Below are 21,139 nucleotides of genomic sequence, written 5' to 3' on the forward strand. Positions count from 1 at the left end.
TGAATGAATGAACAGCATTGGCGATGGATGCGGCGGCTCTCCTCTCCCAGCTTGGGGGACATGAGTGTGGCGGGGCAACAGGATTGGGACTGGGGAAGGACACTGGAGAAACAGCATGGTCTAGTGGCAAGCACGGACCTGGGAGCCAGAGGATCGTGGGTTCTAATCCCCACTCCTCCACTTGTCTGCTGTGCGACCTTGGGCAAGTCACTTCACCTCTCTGGGCCTCAGGTACCTCATTTGTAAAATGGAGATTGAGACTGTGAGCCCCACGTGGGAGAGGGACTATGTCCAAACCTATTTGCTGTTACCCACCCCAGAGCTTAGTACGGTGCTTGGCACATGGTAAAACACTTGACAAATACCACAGTTATCATTATTATTACTGCTTGGTCTCTGTGCCCCACTATGATTTCACTGCGTCAGAAAGTTGGCAGTTCTTCCAATCAATCAGATTCTGCCTTCAGAAACCGATCAGAGGACGTGATTCATGAGCACGCTATAAATTAACTCCTTCAATCAGCCGAAGGATGGTCAGATACAGACACCCAGACGTGGCCATTAACCAAACCAATATACCTTAGGCGATTCTAGACTAAGGTGAGTCACTTGTCTTCTAGACTGGGAGCCTGTCGTTGGGTAGGAATTGTCTCTATCTGTCGCCGAACTGTACCTTCCAAGAGCTTAGTACGGTGCTCGGCTCACAGTAAGCGCTCGATAAATACGACTGAATGGATGAATGAAAGATACCAGTTATTTACAAACAGCGGGAGCAAGAGGGACTTCATCATATCTTGAATGCTTTCAAGAGTGCTCCCAAACTTTGCGCTTATGTCTAGCCCTGAAGTGAAAACCTCGAAAACTTGGAACTTTATTTTTTTTTGTTTTCTTGTTTTGGTGTGGATCCATTTTCCGAAAAATTTAACATTCAGTGACTTTGCAAAATATGATTAATGTGCTGTTGTAATGCCAACAACCATGCAACCATTACTTGGAATCGTTGGAAAGAGGAGAATGTAAAACTTCTAATGAGACTGATCTGTCATCTCTATTACCAAATATTTACAAGGAAAGAGCAGTTCTTCTTGTGAGGAATTACATCATTATCAAACAAGTTAGATGACTTCCCTTGGAAATTTGGGCTTGGGGCTAAAAACTGCCAGATCGCGACATGCTTGCCTTTTAATGACGAAAACCTTGAGGCGAGATTGCTTCAAAATGGAGAAGGTGACTCAAGGGGCAAGATTGAGTAAATAGAGTGATTGGTGAGTAGAAATTTAAATGAGTTTCTGGACTCGGAAAAGATCGGCCTCCCCAGACCGTTCATTCGAGTCCTTCTTTTGCCCAGGAATTGGGAATGCAGTTAGGATTTAGCCTAGCTGAAAGACGTATAGGCTCGGCTCGATTTTTAAAAGGCGTTTTGCTTGCGTTTGCGCACGGATTTATCCTTCTATAGCACTAGGCGATCACATTTAAAAGGACAAATAATAACTACCTGCCCCTCAATCCAGTGTCGGTCAGACTCCAGAGAAAGTGTGGTTCTCCCCGAATTTCTTGAGCGTGAAAGATGTGTCTAGAAAGGTACTTGTGAAGTGCACTAGCATAATACAGACTCCTATATCTATCTAGCTATAAATCTATATGTACACGAAGCTCGTCCTCTGGAGCGTAAGCTAGTTGTAGGCAGGGAACACGTCTACCAACTCTCTCAAGCTGTTAGCACAGTGCTCCGCTCACTGTGAGTGCTCAATAAATACGGTTGATAGATCGATATACTTGTCCTTTATCTCCGAAGAAGGCGCCGCTTATGAGAAGCAGCGTAGCCTAATGGAACGAGCACGGGCCTGGGAGTCAGAGGACCTGGGTTCTAATCCCAGTTTGCCAACTGCTTGCTGCGTGACCTTGGGCGAGTCACCTCTCTCTGTCTCAATTACCTCAACCGTAAAATGGGCATTAAATTCCTGTTCTCTCTCCTATTTAGACTGTGAGCCCCATGAGGGACAGGGACTGTTTGGCCTAATTAACTCCTACCTACTCCAGCGCTTAGAACAGTGATTGGCACTTAACAAATACCATAAAAAGTTCATTTATGAGTGTGTAGGTGACTAACAAGGTCAGTACTGGATCTGTAGTCTCGTCCACATTGGACACGCTAAAATGTTGTCCCTCGTGTTGCGTATTTGCTATTTTGTAGTGTCTGGTACCGTGTTCTCCTCTGCCTTCTTGTCTCTCCATACGAATCTAGATTCATGTACGGTTGTTGACGATTATACCGACTTTGAGTGGAATTTACCAGATTAGGAAGATAAATTCTGGTACCAGTCCCGCCCTCAAATAATGTGAAAACTTTAAATTTACCCTGCTTTTTTTTTAAAAAAAAAGAAAAAAAGGAAAGAACTCAGAACAGTTTTGCAAGCAGGTACTGCAAACCCATAACCTGGAGGCAGCCTAGGCTATGTCTAAATTGGGAACTCTCCTTGACAGTCAGGATGTATAGGGGTTTATTTTAGTCATTTCCATAGAGTGGCTATGGATCGGAAACGACTCGACGACATTTGATGATGATAATATTTTAATCATTACTTTGGGAATTAATTCCAGCCCGGCAGCCTACACCAATTCTGACTTCTGCAGAGATTGCTTTCCGAAATAGAAACCGTGTCAAAAACTCGGTATGACTATCGCAGTGATTAACCTGAATTAGACACCAAGTTGCTGTTGCGCACAGAGATACTCCGCATCTAAATGGATCTTTCCCTCCGCACAGTAGGCTCTGTCTTCCCCGGATCCCCCCCAGTCAATGTGGTGCAACCACGAGCCTCCCACTACCTCAGCTCCCTGTGATTTTGTGGTTGGGACGTTTCTCCTGCTAGTCCCTGCAGGTCCCGGTTCCCAGCCGGAGCTCCTGGCCCTGACTCTCTCTGACTCTTTACGGGTTGGGTGCTGGGGAAGGAAAAGGAACATTTCACAGAGCTCCCAGCACCCTGGCTCAATGCAAAGAGTCAGAGGTCGTGGGTTCTAATCCCGGCTCCGCCACTTATCAGCTGTGTGACTTTGGGCAAGTCACTTCACTTCTCGGTGCCTCAGTTACCTCATCCGTAAAATAGGGGTTAAGACTGTGAGACCCACGTGGGACAACCCGATTTCCTTGTATCTAACTCCAGCTCTTAGAACAGTGCTTGGCATATAGTAACTGCTTAACAAAGACCATAATTATTATTATTCAGGACTGGCGCTGTCCTGGGGACTAGGGCTGGCAGCCTAGTTCTGGGGAGCTAAGGGCGGGATTTCCCACTTAATTGTCTGCCGAGAACAGAGTGGGGACTTTCTCATTCCCAGGGATAAATTGAATGCAGAAAGTTATCCATTGCTTTTATTCCTAGTGGGCCCTGAAGGTGAGTAGGGAAATTTATTTTTCTCTTCATTTTCTCTCACAAGGGAGAGTATAATATTGGCCCCTGAATCCTCCTCCAGTGAAGTTTTGTTTCTGTGCCTTATTCACCTCTAAGGTCGAGCCAGTCTGACTTAGGCAATTCAAAAGAATTTCAGGAAACAAGGGATCTGTTTAGCCTACCTAACCTAGGGTCATGACAGGCTGAATTAAGTTCCATTTGGATATCAATCAATGAATCCGTGGTGTTTACTGAACCAGATTAAGTAATCTGGGCAGAGCACTGTATTAAGCACTAGAAAAAGCAGAGCACAATAGAATTGATAGGTATGATCCTTGCCCACAAGGCAGTGTGTGTGTGTGTTGTTTTTTGTGTGTACAATATTCCTGTGAATGTGTGCGTGGCTCCAGGGATTGTAGATTAGCACTGATTACTGGACTCTGCACACCCTAAGTGCTCAGTAAATACTATTGATTGATGGATTGATTTTAAGGTTACAATCTAATAAATATACTCTTACAAGTTGTCGAATTCGACTCAGAAAGGGTGTTGTTTTTCCGTATACGTGGATAATGAGAGTTCATCGCCTGATGCACTGGCCAAGAACCCCGTTTGCAATAGTCAGGAGTTTTTGAGTTCTGGTCTCAGCAACCCTTTCAACTACTGCACAGCCCGAGTGGATGGAGCAGCGTGCCTTAGTGGAAAGAATTCAGGCTTGGGAGTCAGAGGTCGTGAGTTCTAATCCCGGCTCCACCACTTACCTGCTGCGTGGCCTTGGCCAAGCCGCTTCACTTCTCTGTGCCTCAATTCCCTCATCTGGAAAATGGGGATGAAGACTGTGAGCCCCAAGTGAGACAACCGGATCACCTCGTATCTACCCCGGCCCTTAGAAGAGTGCTTGGCACATAGTGAGCACTTAACAAATGCTATAATTACTATTATTATTATCAGGTAGGAACAATAGCCGGTAATGCCTATCTGCCAGGCCTCTCTGTAGTAATGGTAACGACACAGGGTAGTGTGATGATAAGTGATAAGAGAAGGAGAAGCAGCGTGGCTCAGTAGAAATAGGCCGGGCTTGGGAGTCAGAGGTCATGGGTTCTAATTCCGGCTCCGCCACTTGTCAGCTGTGCGACTTGGGCCAAGTCACTTCGTCTGGAAAATGGGGATGAAGACCACGAGCCCCATGGGGGACAACCTGATCACCTTGTATCCTCTCCAGCTCTCAGAACAACGCCTGGCACATGCTCGCCTCCTCCAAGAGGCCTTCCCAGACTGCACTTCCCTTTTCCCTCTGCTGCCTCTGCCCCCCTCTTCACCTCCCTTCAGCTAAGCCCTCTTTCCCCCCTTTCCCTTTGCTCCCCCCCTTCCCCTCAGCTCTGTGCTAATTTGTATATATTTCTATTACCCTATTTATTTCGTTAATGAGACGTACATCCCCTTGATTCTATTTACTGCTATTGTTTTTGTCTGTCCGTCTCCCCCGACTAGACCGTAAGCCCATCAATGGGCAGGGATCGTCTCTATCTGTTGCCGAATTGTCCATTCCAAGCGCTTAGTACAGTGCTCTGCACATAGTAAGCGCTCAACAAATACTATTGAATGAATGAATGAACATAGTAAGCGGTTAACAAATGCCATCACCATTATTATGCTGAGTATAGGGGATGAGCTTGGAGAAAAAGGCGACTTGGTTCTTAGAAGCAATAATAGATGCACTTCATGGGAAGGGAGGGAAGGAAGGAAGGAAGGAAGGAAGGAAGGAAGGAAGGAAGGAAGGAAGGAAGGAAGGAAGGAAGGAAGGAAGGAAGGAAGGAAGGAAGGAAGGAAGGAAGGAAGGAAGGAAGGAAGGAAGGAAGGAAGGAAGGAAGGAAGGAAGGAAGGAAGGAAGGAAGGAAGGAAAGGGGAAGGAGAAGGGAAGGGAAGATGAAGGGAAGGAGAAGGGAAGGGAAGGGAAGGAGTAGGGAAGGGAAGGAAAGCAAAAGGGAAGGGAAGGGAAGGAAAGGAAAAGGGAAAGGAAGGAAAAGGGAAGGGAAGGAAAGGAAAAGGAAAGGAAAGGATTCTGAAGTTTGCTAAAACAGTGGTGAAGGCAGGCCACAAGATGGCACACTCCTGCCAAAAAATGGGAAGACCCGTTGCGGTCACACAACACAACACAATTTTGGACATTGGCTCGGATCCTCCGAGCCAAGCAGAGAGCGCGTGTGTGAGTCTGGGTTGCTTTGGCGTGCGCCCCTCGTTCCTGCGGATGCGTGCGCCTGGGCGGCTAGCTGGCGAGGCACGCCTGCCTCGGAGGGGCTTCTCTATTTTGGCCGCATCTCTTTCACGATCACTAGGCAACCCACCCCCAGCTGGGCGATTTAAAGGTGAGCTGTTTGCCGAGCGCTCTCCGGGCTCCGCTCGGTGCTGCACCGTCATGTGACAGCGGGGTGAGGTGGGGTTGGGCTTGAAGGGGGCGTCTCCAGCTCTCTTCGCCAATCTTGGGGATGTGAGCCGGAGGGAGCCCGGAGAAGCTTTTCCTCCTCTCTTGCTCCTTCTCCTCTCCCATCGTCTTCCTCCTGCAGACCCCCTCTCTTCTCTTTCCCCTTCTCTCCCAGCACCTTCCTCCTCCAGAAGCGAAGAGGACGGTGCCCCGCCGCGGGCTCCAAGAACTGTCGGGGACCAGGTGAGGCTCCGAGAGAGTTGGGGAGGGGGGACGATTTGGGGTTGGGGGGCGGGGGGGAGGAAGGAGCGGGGCGCGCAGGGTGGGAGCCTTTCAGCGGATGGATGCTGCAGCTGGAGGGCTGGGGAGGGGGGGCCGGGGACGAGTCGGGGACCCAACTCGGGGACCCAACTTGGGGGGAGCAGGGGGGCCCCGGGTGACCCGTCCCGGGCCCGGACCTTCCGAAGTGGACCCAACTTTGGATCCGTCCCCCGGCCCCGGGGCTCCAAGCGGCCAGCGAGGTGGGAGGGGCCGTCCTGCTTCTTTTAATGTTGGTATTTATTAAGCGCTTACTCTGTGCAGAGCACTGTTCTCAGCGCTGGGGTAAACGGGGTAATTAGCTTGCCCCACATGAGGCTCACAGTCTTCATCCCCAGTTTCCAGATGAGGGAACTGAGGCCCAGAGAAGTGAAGTGACTTGCCCACAGTCCCACAGCTGACGAGTGGCAGAGCCGGGATTCGAACCCGTGACCTCGGACTCCCAAGCCCGGGCTCTTTCCACTGAGCCAGGCTGCTCTTTGAGTATTAATCCCCTCTTCTGAGCGCCTCACGGTGCGCCAAGCACTGGGCCAAACGCCGGGGAGGGTGCACTCGGACATCCGAGGGCCCGCAACGAGCTCAGTCTCTTCTTTCCTCCCCCCTCCTCCCCCCCAGTCTCTCCAGTTTTCCCGGAGTCTCTCTGTTCTGGGAGACTCGAGGGGGGAAAGGGGGCAGAAGCTGCGGGCAGCTGCGTGGCTTTGTGGAAAAATAATAACGCGCATGAGAAGGGTGTGCGCTAAGCGCCGACCGTGTGCCAAGCGCTGTTCTAAGCGCTGGGGGGAGACACGTGGGGCTCCCGGTCTTCGTCCCCGTTTTCCGGATGAGGGAACTGAGGCCCAGAGGAGTGAAGTGGCCTGCCCGAGGTCGCCCCGCCGACCAGCGGCGGGGGCGGGATTAGAACCCACCACCTCGGACTCCCTCGGACTCTTCTCTAAAGAGCCCGCGCTTGGGAGTCCCAGCTGGTGGGTTCTAATCCCGCCTCTGCCCCTGGTCTGCCGGGTGACCTTGGGCAAGTCACTTCTCTGGGCCTCAGGGACCCCGACTGCCACATGGAGATTAAAAGTGGGAGCCCCACGTGGGGCAACCTCGTTGCCCTCCGCCTCCCCCCCCCCCGGCGCTTAGTGCTTGGCGCATAGTACGTGCTTAACAAATACCATCATAATCATCGTTATTATTATTCCACGGTGGCTCTGACCCGTCACCTGACGGTCCAGGAGGGGTGCGAGGGGGGCCCCGGGGGGCCTCTCCGCAGCGCAAGGAGAGAAAAAAGCGCAATTGACATTGTGGCTGGCCTCCCTCCCCGGTCTGGTCCCGGCTCCCTGCTTTCCCTCCATCTCCTCCGGGAGGCCTTCCCAGATTTAGCCCCCCTTTTCCCCATCTCCCCCTCCCTCCGTCTCCCTCACTTGCTCCCTTTGCTCTTTCCCCCTTTCCCCCCACCAGCCCCGCCGCACTTAAGCCCTAGCTGTCGTTTTCTTTATCTGTATCGAGTTCCGTCTCCCCCCCCCCCCCCCCCCGCCCCCACCCCTTAATGATGTTGGTGTTTGTTGAGCGCTGACTCTGTGCCGAGCCCTGTTCTAAGCGGGGGGGGGGGGGGGGGGGATACGAGGTCATCAGGTGGTCCCACGTGGGGCTCCCAGTCTTCATCCCCACTTTCCAGATGCGGTCACTGAGGCCCAGAGAATAATAATAATAACGTTGGTATTTGTTCAGCGCTTACTATGTGCAGAGCACTGTTCGAAGCGCTGGGGGAGATACAGGGTCATCGGGTTGTCCCGCGTGGGACTCACAGTTAATCCCCATTTTACAGATGAGGTAACTGAGGCACAGTGAAGTGACCTGCCCACAGTCACACAGCTGACAAGTGGCAGAGCCGGAATTCATTCGAATCCATGACCTCGGACTCCCAAGCCCAGACTCTTTCCACCGAGCCACAGAAGTGAAGTGACTTGCCCGAGGTCGCACAGCTGACAGGGGACGGGGGCGGGATTCGAATTCACGACCTCCGACTCCCGAGCCCGGCCTCTTGCCTCTGAGCCACGCCCCTTCCAGGGGGGAGGCTCGTTCTGGGCAGAGATTGGCCCTCTCTGTTGCTGTACTCTAATAAGGAGGTTGACGATGGTATTTATCAAGCGCTCACTCCCTGCCAAGCGCCGTTCTAAGCTTTCCCGAGCGCTCAGCAGAGTGTTCTGCGGGCTGTAGGCGCTTGTGCCTCAGTTACCTCATCTGTGAAATGGAGATGAAGACTGTGAGCCTCACGTGGGACCACTTGATTACCTCGCATCTACCCCAGCGCTTAGACCAGGGCTTGGCACGTAGGAAGCGCTTAACAATAATCATAATAATAATGTTGGTATTTGTTAAGCGCTTACTATGTGCCGAGCACTGTTCTAAGCGCTGGGGTAGACACAGGGGAATCAGGTTGTCCCACGTGGGGCTCACAGTCTTCATCCCCATTTTACAGATGAGGGAACTGAGGCACAGAGAAGTGAAGTGACTCGCCCACAGTCACACAGCTGACAAGTGGCAGAGCTGGGATTTGAACTCATGAGCCCTGACTCCAAAGACCGTGCTCTTTCCACTGCGCCACGCTGCTTTACCGACATACGAGTGGATGGGTGGGTGGAGGCTGTCCCGCCCGTTTGTCCCGAGCAAAAAGCCACCTGGCCGGTTCCGGGCCCGGGTCTCGCCCGCAGGTGATGGGCGGGAATCTAGGGGGCCGCCCCAGGGGTCATCACAAAGCCAAGGGGACAAGGGGTCAGGGCCTTGGAGGGGCTTCCGCCCGTGACCCTTTCATTCAGTCGTATTTCTTGGGCCCTTACTGTGTGCAGAGCACTGGACTAAGCCCTTCGGTGAGCAGCGGGGTCTGCGAAGGAAGGAAGCGCACTTTCTACTTGGGAAAACGGCCTCGAATCGAGGGAAAATATCCACCCCCTTCCCCGGGACTGGGAGAACCGGTCCAGATGGCTACTAGCCCACCTCACGGCGCTCTCCGGTCTTTCTCCTTGGGCTCTCGCCTGTGGAACAGTCACCGTGAGTCAAAGAAAGTTAATGTCGTTTGCTTCGTGTGGGAGCTGGTGGGGAGGGGGGCGTGGGATGGAGGAGGAGGGAAGAAAGAAAGCCCACGGCCCTCCCCATCTCCGCTCCGAAGACTCACGCCTACGGTTGCTACTTGTCCTTTGTTTATTATTATGGTATCTGTTAAGCTCTCACTCCGCACCGAGCGCCGCTCTAAGGATTTGGGGGAGACGCAAGGTCATCAGGTTGTCCCACGTGGGGCTCATAGTCTTCATCCCCATTTTACGTGCACCCCGTCGTATGTTCTGAGCGCTCACTGTGTGCAGAGCACTGTACTAAGCGCTTGGAGAGTACAATTCAGCCACAGAGACTATCCCTACCCAACAACGGGCTGACAAGATGAGGTAATTGAGGCTCAGAGAAATTAAGCGGCTGGCCCAAAGCCACACAGCAGACAAGTGGCGGACTTGGGATTAGAACTCGCATCCTCTGACTCCCAAGCACTGCTCTAAACGCTGGGGGAGATACGGGGTAATCGGGTTGTCCCGCGTGGGGCTCACAGTCTTAATCCCCATTTTACAGATGAGGGAACCGAGGCACAGAGTAGTTAAGCGGGTTGCTCAAGATCACACAGCAGACAAGCGGCGGAGCGGAGATTAGAACCCACATCCTCTGACTCCCGAGCCCGGCCGGGCTCTTGCCACTAAGCCACGCTGCTTTGTTTGTAACCGGCTGTCGGTTGAGGTGGGCTCTTCCCCCTGCCGGGAAGGAACAGCTGATATGTAAGTGATCTGGGTAAACTGAGGGTAACTCTTTGTGTGATTGAAAGCGCTTTCTCCTCCGGCCAAGAAAGGGATGAAGATCTTGTAGGGAGTTTTGGGGAGAGACTGTTCTTGCCGTTGCGATGGGCTCACGGGACTATGAGCAGCTAAACGACTAAGGTAGCAAAGGTCTATTCATTCCATCGTATCTGAGTGCTTACTGTGTGTAGAGCACGGTTCTGAGTGCTTGGAAAGTAAAATTCAGCAGCAGAGACAATCCCTCCCCAACAACGGGATCGCAGTCAAGCAGGAACAATAGTCATGCTGGGAAGAGACCGACATGGCTAACGTTAACAGCACACTTTTTCCCTTTTTTTTTTTTTTTCCACTAAAATTTCAGGTTCATTTTCTGGGATCAAACTGCCTTCCAGTGAACAGAGTGATGCCCTTATATAGGCTGCTTTGGGGTCCCCCCTCTCTTTTATTTTTGGCAAGAGTAGATGTCAATCTGTTTTATTTGGAAGAGACGTTCTGAAAAGCTTTTTCTCCTATGCTTCGTCCTTTTCGTAAAATTTCTGGTGGAAATTAAGATATTGAAAATTCAAAGTCAGGTTTAATCCGGGGCCAGAAACGGATAGAAAATCTGACTGGTAAGGACCGAAGGTGTGCAGCAACTTTTCCACTGGCCTCGGTGGTGTTTACCTGTTCTTACTTTATAGGTGGTAAAACAAAAGAAGAGTGCTGGTACCTATCACAGATAACAAGAAAAATCATCTGAGTGATTTTTCAACAGAATTGACGAGCAAGGAAGCTGAACTTCCATTTTTAGCCCACACATTTTAATACTTTAATTACTGTGCCTGATTCCGTTCATTTCCATATGCATCGAAGGACTGGCAAGTGGTGTCTGTGAAATGATGTATACACGAGTAGTAAAATGACTTATGGTTTCCTTTCCATTTTTCTCATTCACATTTTCTAGGAAGATTCATTTTTTATAAAGCAGCAAGGATTTTCCCTATCTATCTTTTGAACCGGTAGACTGTCTGTTTGAAATTTCAGTGAAGCTTTGCAGGTATGAAGACTATAGAGTCTTTGTATTTAAACCCGAATCAGGATCTGATGAATTGCAGTATTTTAGAACCGGAATCTTATAATTATGCAATCGTAGAACAGAACTATTCTTCCATTATTCTAAAATTTGATAAAGCATGGAAGGTCAAATATATCATGTGGTCACACACATCAGAATAACGTTTGGGGATTGATTATCCCCACAGTACTCAATTGTATTGATTGATTACAGAGCTCTGCACATAGTGAGTGCTCAATAAATACTATTGAATGAATGAATTATAGAGAACAAAGGGGGATATGTGAGTATTTCTAACACCTCGGTTCTTTGCAATCCCACAATTCCGGATTTATGTGCTTTTTACATTTTGAAGATAAGCTCGACCTCTCATGCTTGGATATGAAATTTCTACTTGTCCCTAATTATGATCCTCACTCTTGTCCCTCGTATCTGATTCCCTCACAGCCAGACCATTGAGAAATGAGGTAATTGTGATGTTCTTAGCTCTAGTGTGTGTGTATGTGTACATGTGTTTGTGAGTCTATTAACTTGTGCTTCACAGTGGCATTTACCTTGGCCTCAATTCCATGGCCGGACCCAGAGAATACAAGATAGCCAAGGAGGAGAAAGCAGACTTGCTCCTCTTCCTCCCTTTTCTAACATCTGCTGCAGACATGCAGTGATATTTGCATTAGCCTCCTATCCAGACCTGGAGAATGCCACAGTGATAGCAGTCTTGCTCCTCTTCCCTCCCCCCTTGTCTAACATCTGCTACAGACATACGCCCACTTGAAAAGAGAGTTTCCAATCAGACGCAGCAGCACACTAACCGATTACTTATTTTGACAACCCTAGGTGTAAAGAGTTGCTGTGAGCCCATTATTGGGCAGGCATTGTCTCTATCTGTTGCCGAATTGTACACCCCAAGCACTTAATACAGTGCTCTGCACATAGTGAAGCATAGAGAAGCAGCGCGGCTCAGTGGAAAGAGCACGGGCTTGGGAGTCAGAGGTCATGGGTTCGGACCTCCGCCACTAAGCTGTGTGACTGTGGGCAAGTCACTTCACTTCTCTGTGCCTCTGTTATCTCCTCTGTAAAATGGTGATTAAGACTGTGAGCCCCCCGTGGGACAACCTGATGACCCTGTATCTACCCCAGCTCTTAGAACAGTGCTCTGCACATAGTAAGCGCTTAACAAATAAATACCAACATTATTATTATTATTATAGTGAGCGCTCAATAAATACTATTGAAAGAATAGTTCCATCTGTCTCCCCCGTTAGAATTCAAGTACCTTGTGAGCAAGGAATGTGTCCTTTCTTTCTTCTGTATTCTGTCTAGTACAGTGCGCTGCGCTGTGGGCAATCAATAAATGCTACAGCTAGTACTAAAAGAGATTTAATAAAGGAAACAGAGCAGGGATGATCCAACTGGAGGAAAAAAAAAATTCTTGAAGCACCTATTCCCTGCTCTCAGACCCGTTCCTTTCTTCCCTCACCTGAGGGGCATTGGCTCAGGGAGATGATGCCTACTGTGATTTGGCTCAGCACTGAACGCTCTTGCTTCCTTCTCCACCTAAGTCTACCGCAGAAATTCTAATAGCCTGTTTTCTTCCTCTACGGGGGCAGCCTCGGGAGCAGGGTTGTTTTAAAATGAGAAATATTTCAAGTTGTTAAGTTTGAGGAGCAAATTATAGCTGTATTAGTCCAAGTAGCATGGAAGCTCAGAAAGTGGAGCACGGATGATATTTAGAGAACTTTAGGACAGAAATTTTAGGTTGACTGGTTAAGAAACGTAAGTAACCCCATTCCTCGATCGAACCGATGGGTTAGTCAGCCCCCAGATTCTATCCCCAACAGCGGTAAAATGGGGAGGGGTTTATGCCTGTCCTTCCTTTTCTTTAGGTTTTGAGTCCTGTGTGGGTCAGGGACTTATGTTTGACGTGATTATCTTGTCTCTACCCCAGTGCTTAGTACAGTGCTTGGCACAAAGTAAGCACTTAACAAATACCACAACAAGATGATTAGGAGAACCATGTTATCAATTAATTGATCGATGGTATTTACATGCTTGCTGTGTGCAGAGAGCTGTACCAAGTATTTGGAAGGGTACAATATGACAGAGTTGGTAGACATGTTCCCTGCACACAATGAGCTTACATGTTATGGGAAACCTTCTGGACACTAGTCCTAATGTTTAGGGATCGACTCTATAAGAATCTCAACTTTTCTGTACATATACCTCTGTATTTACCCTAGACTTTTTTTGCACCTATTTCTATTTTTTGCCTGAACAATTTCCTGTGGTAACAAATCCTATGTACTTTACAGCCACTCTATGAAGAAGTCTATCATTTTTATTGTTTTTTAAATTACTCTCAAGCTTCAGTGGATGTTTTCTCACCCTAATATATTGGGATTTGGTGAATAGCAGTTCCAAGTTTGCCCAGTGAGTATTCTTTGTGAATCTATAGATTTCAATCTCGTTCCTCTCCCTACCTGTTGTTTTTTTTTTTTTCAGATTGAAGACTCTTCTATTCTGTCCTCACAAGGAAACTTTAGTCATTTGGTTGCCCTTTTATGAGCCTTCTCCAGATCTTTCCTGTCCTCTCTATGACAAAATCAAAACTGTACACAGTGTTCCAAGGATGAATGTACTCTGATTTTACATAGAAGCAAAACTTGGTCTTTTGTTCTCTCTCCCCTTTCTGACGACGCCTACCACTTGTTGGCTCTTTTGGCCTTTGCTGTACATAGAACCAATGATGTAAAAAAAAGAACAAATCAATCAATCCATTAATGGTATTTATTGAGTACTTACTGTATGCAGAGAACTTTAATAAGCATTGGCAGAGTACAATACAGCAGAGTTGGTAGACTCATTTGCTGGTCAAAGCAAGCTAACAGTTTAGAGGTGGAGCAGACATTAATATGAATAAATAATTAGTATATATGTCCATAAAAGAACAGTCAATGACTCTGAGCTTTTCCCTGAGTGATGACTGGAAGCTCTGAACCCATCATTAATGTAGTCGTGACTGGGATTATTTTTTGCTGGGTCCAATGTCTTGCACTTGCTCCCCTTGACATTCATCTGCCATTTTCTAATCTGCTCATTTGTGTAGGCCTTTCTGGGTTTTAACCCCATCTCTGTGGCACTTCCGCAACCCAGAAGGCCCGAGTTTCATTTACCATCTTGAAGATTTCACTGTGTGCTTTCTCTTGCAGATGGTTTTTGAAGATGTTGAGCAAAACTATTACTAGCTCAGATCCTGGAGGTCTTCCATTATTTGTTCTTCTCCATCTCGAGAGCTTTACCGTCTCCTATCATTTGATTATTACTTTTGTTAGCCAATTTTCCACCCTTGACAAAACAGCCCTCCAATCCCGTGATTACTCAGTAAGGACACCTCTTCTATAACGTATTTTAACTATGCATTTTGGATAGACTGTGCTTAGGGAATTGAGGAACGTTCTTAGGACAACTCATATCAGGAAAGAGATGTCGTGTCTGAAGAAATGTTTGTGGGCAAGGAAGTGGGGTCCGTTATTCAATCGATAAGTCGTATTCATTTAGAGGTTATTGTGTGCAGAGCACTGTACTAAGCACGTAGGAGAGCATAGTATAACAATATAACAGAGTTGGTAGACACATTTCCATATGATGAGTTTTGTTTAATGTGTTATGGAGAACTAACTGAATTTCTAGGTATATATAGCATTATCAGAAGTCTTTTGAAAATCTAAAAATATTATTTCTACTGGTCCCCACCCCCTTCCACATGCTTGTGGATACCTACAAAGAAATTCAGCAGATTAATGAGGCAGGATTTCCCCTTACAGAAACTACACTATCCTTCTCCCACAGGTTGTATTTTTTCTAAGTGCTCACTGATCCTACACTTCATCATCTGTTCTACTAATCTGCCAGGTCTAGAAATGAGACTCCTCAGAAAGAAGATGCTCTTTTCTCCATTTTCTCTTATACCTTTGAAGTAGACTTTCTTTTGTTGCATTCTTCTCCTGTTGCTTTCTAGGAGACCTTGCAATTTCGTTGACAATTAGCATCACGGCATCATTCACTTTTTTTTATTATTTTTCTGCTCGGCGAGAACAATGTTTGGAGCCATACCGAAAACATAAACAAAATCACCGTAGCCTGGGATGCGGAACTCGGCACGGGAGTGATCACTGGCGAACCTGAGATTAAAAAATACGTTTCTCAATTACTCACACTAGTTCTGGAGATATAGCTTCGTTGTAGTCATCCTTAATGACTTACTTGTGTTCTAAAATGACCTGTACTTGGATCTGCACCCCTGGGACATTTGATATTTACCCCGCCCTCAGCCCCACAACACTTATGTTCATAGCTATAAATTATTTATTTTTAGTAACATCTGCCTCCCCCTCTAAACGGTGAGTTCATTGTGGACGGGGTAGGTATCTACCAACTCCGTGGTACTCTATTCTCCCAAAAGCTTAGTACGGTGCTCGGCACACGGTAAGCACTCAATAAAGACCCTTGAGTGACTTGTAAAGCGATCATCCTTTACATCAGTGCCTGACTGTAGTTGTAGTAAATCCAGGAAGACAAACGAGGCCAAGTGGAAAGAGCAGAAACTGTGAGCCAGGACACCCAGATTCTAGTCTATTCTCTGCAACTTGCCTGCTGTATGACCTTGGACAGGTGTGCTACTTGGCATACAACTGATGCATGTTTGAAGAGATTTATTGTTTATTGAGTGACTTTTCCTTTGCAAACTGTGGGCATAGTTATTCACTGGCATAGCCACTGGGGAAGCAAACGGAATTAGCGGTAAAAGTGCCCATTTTCTCTTTACAGATTGTGCAAGATTATCAAGGAAATGAAGAGTTCTGGGAAAATTTTAGTTACTGTTCTTCTCCTAGAAGAATGAGAACATGCTGAGCCTTTGAATTGCTTTGAGGAAATATACATTCCACTGAAGAAATCTACACTACCCCCGTAGACCGAAAATGAATACAACGGCATTTTCCTACGTCGAGAACCATTCCGTCGAGTATAATTTTTCAGAGAAGAATTCCCAGTTTCTGCCCTTCGAGGATGACGAATGCCACGTGCCCTTGACTATGGTCTTTACGTTGGCCCTGGCTTATGGAGCCGTCATCATCCTTGGGATCTCCGGAAATCTGGCCTTGATCATCATCATCTTAAAACAGAAGGAGATGAGGAATGTCACCAATATCCTCATCGTGAATCTCTCCTTCTCGGACCTCCTGGTGACAATTATGTGTCTCCCCTTTACTTTCGTCTACACTCTGATGGACCACTGGGTCTTTGGCGAGCCAATGTGCAAACTGAATCCTTTCGTGCAGTGCGTCTCCATCACCGTCTCCATCTTCTCCCTGGTTCTCATTGCCATCGAACGCCATCAGCTGATCATCAATCCCCGTGGCTGGAGGCCAAATAACAGACACGCGTACATGGGGATCGCGGTCATCTGGGTCCTCGCCGTGGCGTCTTCTCTGCCTTTCGTGATCTACCAGGTACTGTCCGACGAGCCGTTCCAAAACGTGACGCTTGAAGCGTTCAAGGACAAGTACGTGTGCTTTGATCAGTTTCCTTCAGACTCTCACAGGCTGTCTTACACCACCGTCCTCCTGCTGCTCCAGTACTTTGGCCCACTCTGTTTCATATTTATTTGCTACTTCAAGGTAAGAGAGAACGTTCTTCCCCCTTCTGTCTTTATTTCCGGTGGGCCTCGGGGGGCCCAAGTCGCTCCTTGGTTTAGTGGTTCCACACATGCGTGTTATGTCTCGTTCCTTGCAGATCTACATCCGTCTGAAAAGGAGGAACAACATGATGGACAAGATGAGAGACAATAAGTACAGGTCTACCGAAACCAAAAGAATCAATATCATGCTCCTGTCCATCGTGGTCGCCTTTGCCGTCTGCTGGCTGCCGCTCACCATCTTCAACACCGTGTTCGACTGGAATCACCAGGCCATTGCCACCTGTAATCATAATCTGCTGTTCCTGCTCTGCCACCTCACAGCCATGATCTCCACCTGCGTCAACCCCATCTTTTATGGGTTCCTCAACAAGAACTTCCAGAGAGACTTACAGTTCTTCTTTAACTTCTGTGATTTTCGCTCCCGGGACGATGACTATGAAACCATAGCCATGTCCACCATGCACACAGATGTTTCTAAGACATCTTTAAAACAAGCAAGCCCGGTCGCATTTAAAAAAATCAATCCCAGTGATGATACCGAAAAAATCTGAAGCTGCCAGCAGCCTAACCGTCCTAGCAGGCAGCTGTCTAAAGACAAGCACAACCCCAGATGATTCCCTGTTATTTTCTTTTTCCGAGGAGAACGGTAATGCCCCTTTAGAAACAACACGAATGTTCTTGTGTTGCCTTTTCACTCCGTTAGTTGTCACAGTAATTAATTTGAATGAAAATGCCAGCTGTGTTCTGACCTTCTCCTGCAGATGGTTTCCATCGGAAGTCTGCGGTTCCCTTTTATGTTATGCACTTGTACACAAGTAACGTACATATTGTATTTATTCCAAAGCGTTTTCTTCAAAACTGTCTCTACAAGTACTAACAATCTGATGCTTTTGTGATTTTTCAGTGCTCAGCCACTGGATTGGTTAATTCTGATTGAATTTGAACAGTTTCAGTCTACTGTTGAGGACTCATGAAAATCACATCCAGTGTGTGGAAATCATCGAGTTAGAACGTACTTCTTGCCAGGCAACAGACTCAATTAAGGAGTTACCTGAATTTTCATCATCTAAAGAGAAAATTGAACTTGATTCATAGTTTCATCCGATATTGCATGAAAAACAACCCAAAGCACTTCTTAACTGTTAATATACCAAGAAATCAGAACGTATACACACACAGACACACACACACACATACACACACAAACATATATATATATATATATATAAAGTGAAAAAACCATGTCTATGACTTAAAATGGGTATTTAAAATCCTAAGCTTTTTAGGTAATATAACACAATCTAATGTCGTTACAATAGATCGTGGGTATTCGGATTTCCTAATAACCGAATGAATTCTCCCACCTGAGAGGCAACTCGGCAATTGTAAAATTCCTTAACAGCCTTTTACATATTGTCTTTAAAAGTTTCCCATTTTGACAAGCAGTACAGTATATAGGAATGCAAAGTGTACTTCTCTGTATGCATCGGTGCCTATACTAACAACTGATTTCACATCTTCATTACACATCTCTCCGAAAAAGGGGTAGTCAAGATTGATGAGAATGAATGTACACCACAGTTACCATGGGTACATATCTGGAAACTGAGAGTACATTGTTTTGCCAGTGTTTACCAGTCAAAGACTAACTGTGCCTTGTGCAGTCCTATAAATAGTGTACTATATAAAACACTCAGCCATTTGTGTTTATGTATTAATATCCTTAATTCCATGTATCTTTTAGTTGGGATTGATTTTTGGAACCAAAAAGGAAAGGCATATTTTAGAACAAGACATACCCTAAGCTCATTGTATGGACAATCTATTAAAAAAAGGCTTTTGTTTTAGAACTGTGGGTATTTCCTTCATTAACTTTTTTTCCCTTACTCAGCAACATTCTCCCTTCTTTCTCCTACTTTTGTTTCAGGATTTATAAGGTGGTCAAATGTCTACCCATCCGAGATGCTATTGGCCTCATATTCCATCAGTGCGAGCTTGCTGCGTGAAGGGAATGTGTCTGTTTATCACTATACTGTACTCTCCCAAGTGCGTAGTACAGTGCTTTGCACACAGTAAGCACTCAGTGAATATGATTGAATGAAGGAATGAATCGAGTGCTCGCTGTGTACAGAGCACCGTATTAAGCACTTGGGAGAGTATAGTACAACAGAATTAATAGACATGTCTACAGGGAGCTTACATTCTGGAGGGAGTAGCAACATTCTGAAGTTCCTCTGTATTCCTCCCTTCTCATTTTATCTTCAGAACAGAGAAAACCTCTCTTTTCCTATATAATTCTCAAATCCAGGCTAGACAACATAATCACTTTAGTTGTTAAAAACGCATAATGGCTCAGACAGAGTGTGAAACATTCTTACAGACTGGGTGACACACTTACACATACACACATTTTGCTTTAAAATGATCTAAGGAATCATTTCTTTAAAAAATAAACCACCTGTGATACCAACTGTGATCTTCTGGTCAAGATTAATTAGGTTTTTTTCCCCATCCAAAAGTTTAACCTTTCAAATGATTGATTAAAAGTAAAAATACACCAGCAGGGATTATCCATAGTCACCGCTGAGATTATGTGATTTGAGGTCAATACGTTATATGAGAATGCAAGCCTGTCCCGCGGCTGTTAGCTTGTTGTGGGCAGGGAATATATCTACCAGTTGCGTTGTACTGTACTCTTAGAGCGTAGTAATAATAATAAAAATTGTGGTATTTGTTAAGTGCTTACTATGTGCCGAGCACTGTACTAAGTGCTAGGGTGGATATAAGCAAAGTGGGTTGGACACAGTTCCTGTCCCACAGTGCTCTGCACACAGTAAGTACTCAATGAATACTAATGATTGACTGACTGATAGAGGCCCATTTCCAGAACTCTTCCTGCTCATCCACACTGTAGACCGAAGACTCCAGATAATTATTTGTATATCAAATTTTCCCCACTTAGTTCAGTGGCTGAGAATTATCCAGTGGTGATCACCACACCATAGAGAAGCTTGACGAGCTAGATGAGTAAATTTGGTCACTTGTCCCTACAGACACTGGGAGGGTTGTGGGACAGTATGCAATAAGCACTGCTTGGCCCACTTTGAAGACCAAAGATCTACCGCCGGCTCGGTGGACCAAAGGACTGGGATTTATTGATACAGAAAATTGTCTGACACACTCGTGTGGAGAACCCTAAATGGATTTAGAAAGCAGGCTCTCTTCCCTTTCTCTCCCGTGACTCTAGGTAACACCTGAAGAACAGAATAGTTACTGCAAACATCCTCCTTGATTTTTGCCCCTGGAAGAAATGGAAGGGGTTGGAGGAAGAGGAGAAGGAGTAGACAGACTGTGTAAACTGTAGTCGTGTTATGCTGACTTCATGAGTTAGAAGTTGTAACGCTAAAGTCGAGCGCTTAGAATAGTGCTTGGCACATGGTGAGCGTTTAACAAATACTGTCATCATCATTATTATTATTAACATTTTATCGTTCTGTGTGCTCTTTTGTTTATTGTATACTAGCTATTCACAGGTTTTTAGATAGTTTATTAATGGAAAGATCATTGTGCTTTTAAAAGTGTGACACCTTATATTTCACATGTCTGGCTCTTATCTGTGCACAGGACCATTGGGGATATTAGGGAGGGGAAAAAGTTGAACATAAACTTACTCTGTAATTTGCCTGTAGTCTATGGTTGTCTAGTCTAATAGATGGTAAAAGTAGGCAGTATGCAAAAAAAGCAAGAAATTTAGACTGGTGCAGTGGAAGGGAGATTTGAAGTTTAGGTGGTCATACTCTCCCTGAACTTCCCAGACTCTACTGATTGAAACAGGCATTTCTTGCCTCCCACCCAGTTGCTCTCTGGCCGGATCCTTTACTCAGCATTCAGGAGACCGGGGACAGGGCCGAAAGGATAGCGGCAGCTAACGTGACTGGAATTCTGGTCCCCTGGTATATAAGCCAGAGTGTGTGATGTGACGTATGGGCTAGAAGTGGAGGACTGAGGAGAAAAGATGTGGGGATGGCTGCGTCAGCCTCCTTTCTGATCTCCCAACCTCCTGTCTCTCCTCACTTTGGTCTGTATTTCACTCTGCTGCCCAAATTATCTTTCTACAGAAATATTCAGGGCATATCACTCCAAAAATCTCCAGTGGTTGCCTGTCAACCTCCGTATCAAACAAAAACTCCTCACTCACTTTAAAGATCTCCGTCACCCTGCCCCTTCTGACCTCCCCTCCCTTCTCTCCTTCTACAACCCCGCCCTCACACTCCGCTCCTCTGGTGCTGACCTTCTCACTGTGCCTCCATCTCGCCTGTCTTGCCACCGACGCCGGGCCCACATCCTTCCTCTGGCCTGGAGCACCCTCCCTCCTCAAATCCCCCAACAATCTCTCTTCCTCCCCCTTTGAAGCCCTACTGAAGGCACACCTCTTCCAAG

The 21,139-nt window shown here is 46.8% G+C and overlaps 1 protein-coding gene across 5 annotated transcripts in view; it reads left to right on the top strand.

Annotated features, from left to right (window-relative positions):
* NPY1R (neuropeptide Y receptor Y1) overlaps positions 1–18,549 on the top strand; it is a 100,262-nt gene extending 81,713 nt beyond the window's left edge. The window contains exons 1-6 of one of the 5 annotated variants that reach the window (XM_029076839.2): positions 5,591–5,758; positions 5,990–6,057; positions 13,314–13,431; positions 14,211–14,382; positions 15,829–16,679; positions 16,795–18,549. In XM_029076839.2, coding sequence (XP_028932672.1) covers positions 15,981–16,679; positions 16,795–17,250 — 1,155 coding nt within the window. In that variant the 5' untranslated portion in view covers positions 5,591–5,758; positions 5,990–6,057; positions 13,314–13,431; positions 14,211–14,382; positions 15,829–15,980 and the 3' untranslated portion in view covers positions 17,251–18,549. Of the gene's footprint in view, positions 1–5,590; positions 5,759–5,855; positions 6,058–13,313; positions 13,432–14,210; positions 14,383–15,828; positions 16,680–16,794 lie in introns of those variants that run through there. The other 4 variants (XM_029076838.2, XM_029076841.2, XM_029076843.2 and 1 more) reach the window with 4 other exon arrangements.
* Positions 18,550–21,139: the final 2,590 nt, after the last annotated feature.

The sequence above is a fragment of the Ornithorhynchus anatinus genome, chromosome 12 (genome assembly GCF_004115215.2).
Source record: "Ornithorhynchus anatinus isolate Pmale09 chromosome 12, mOrnAna1.pri.v4, whole genome shotgun sequence".
In the NCBI taxonomy this organism is placed as follows: domain Eukaryota; kingdom Metazoa; phylum Chordata; class Mammalia; order Monotremata; family Ornithorhynchidae; genus Ornithorhynchus; species Ornithorhynchus anatinus.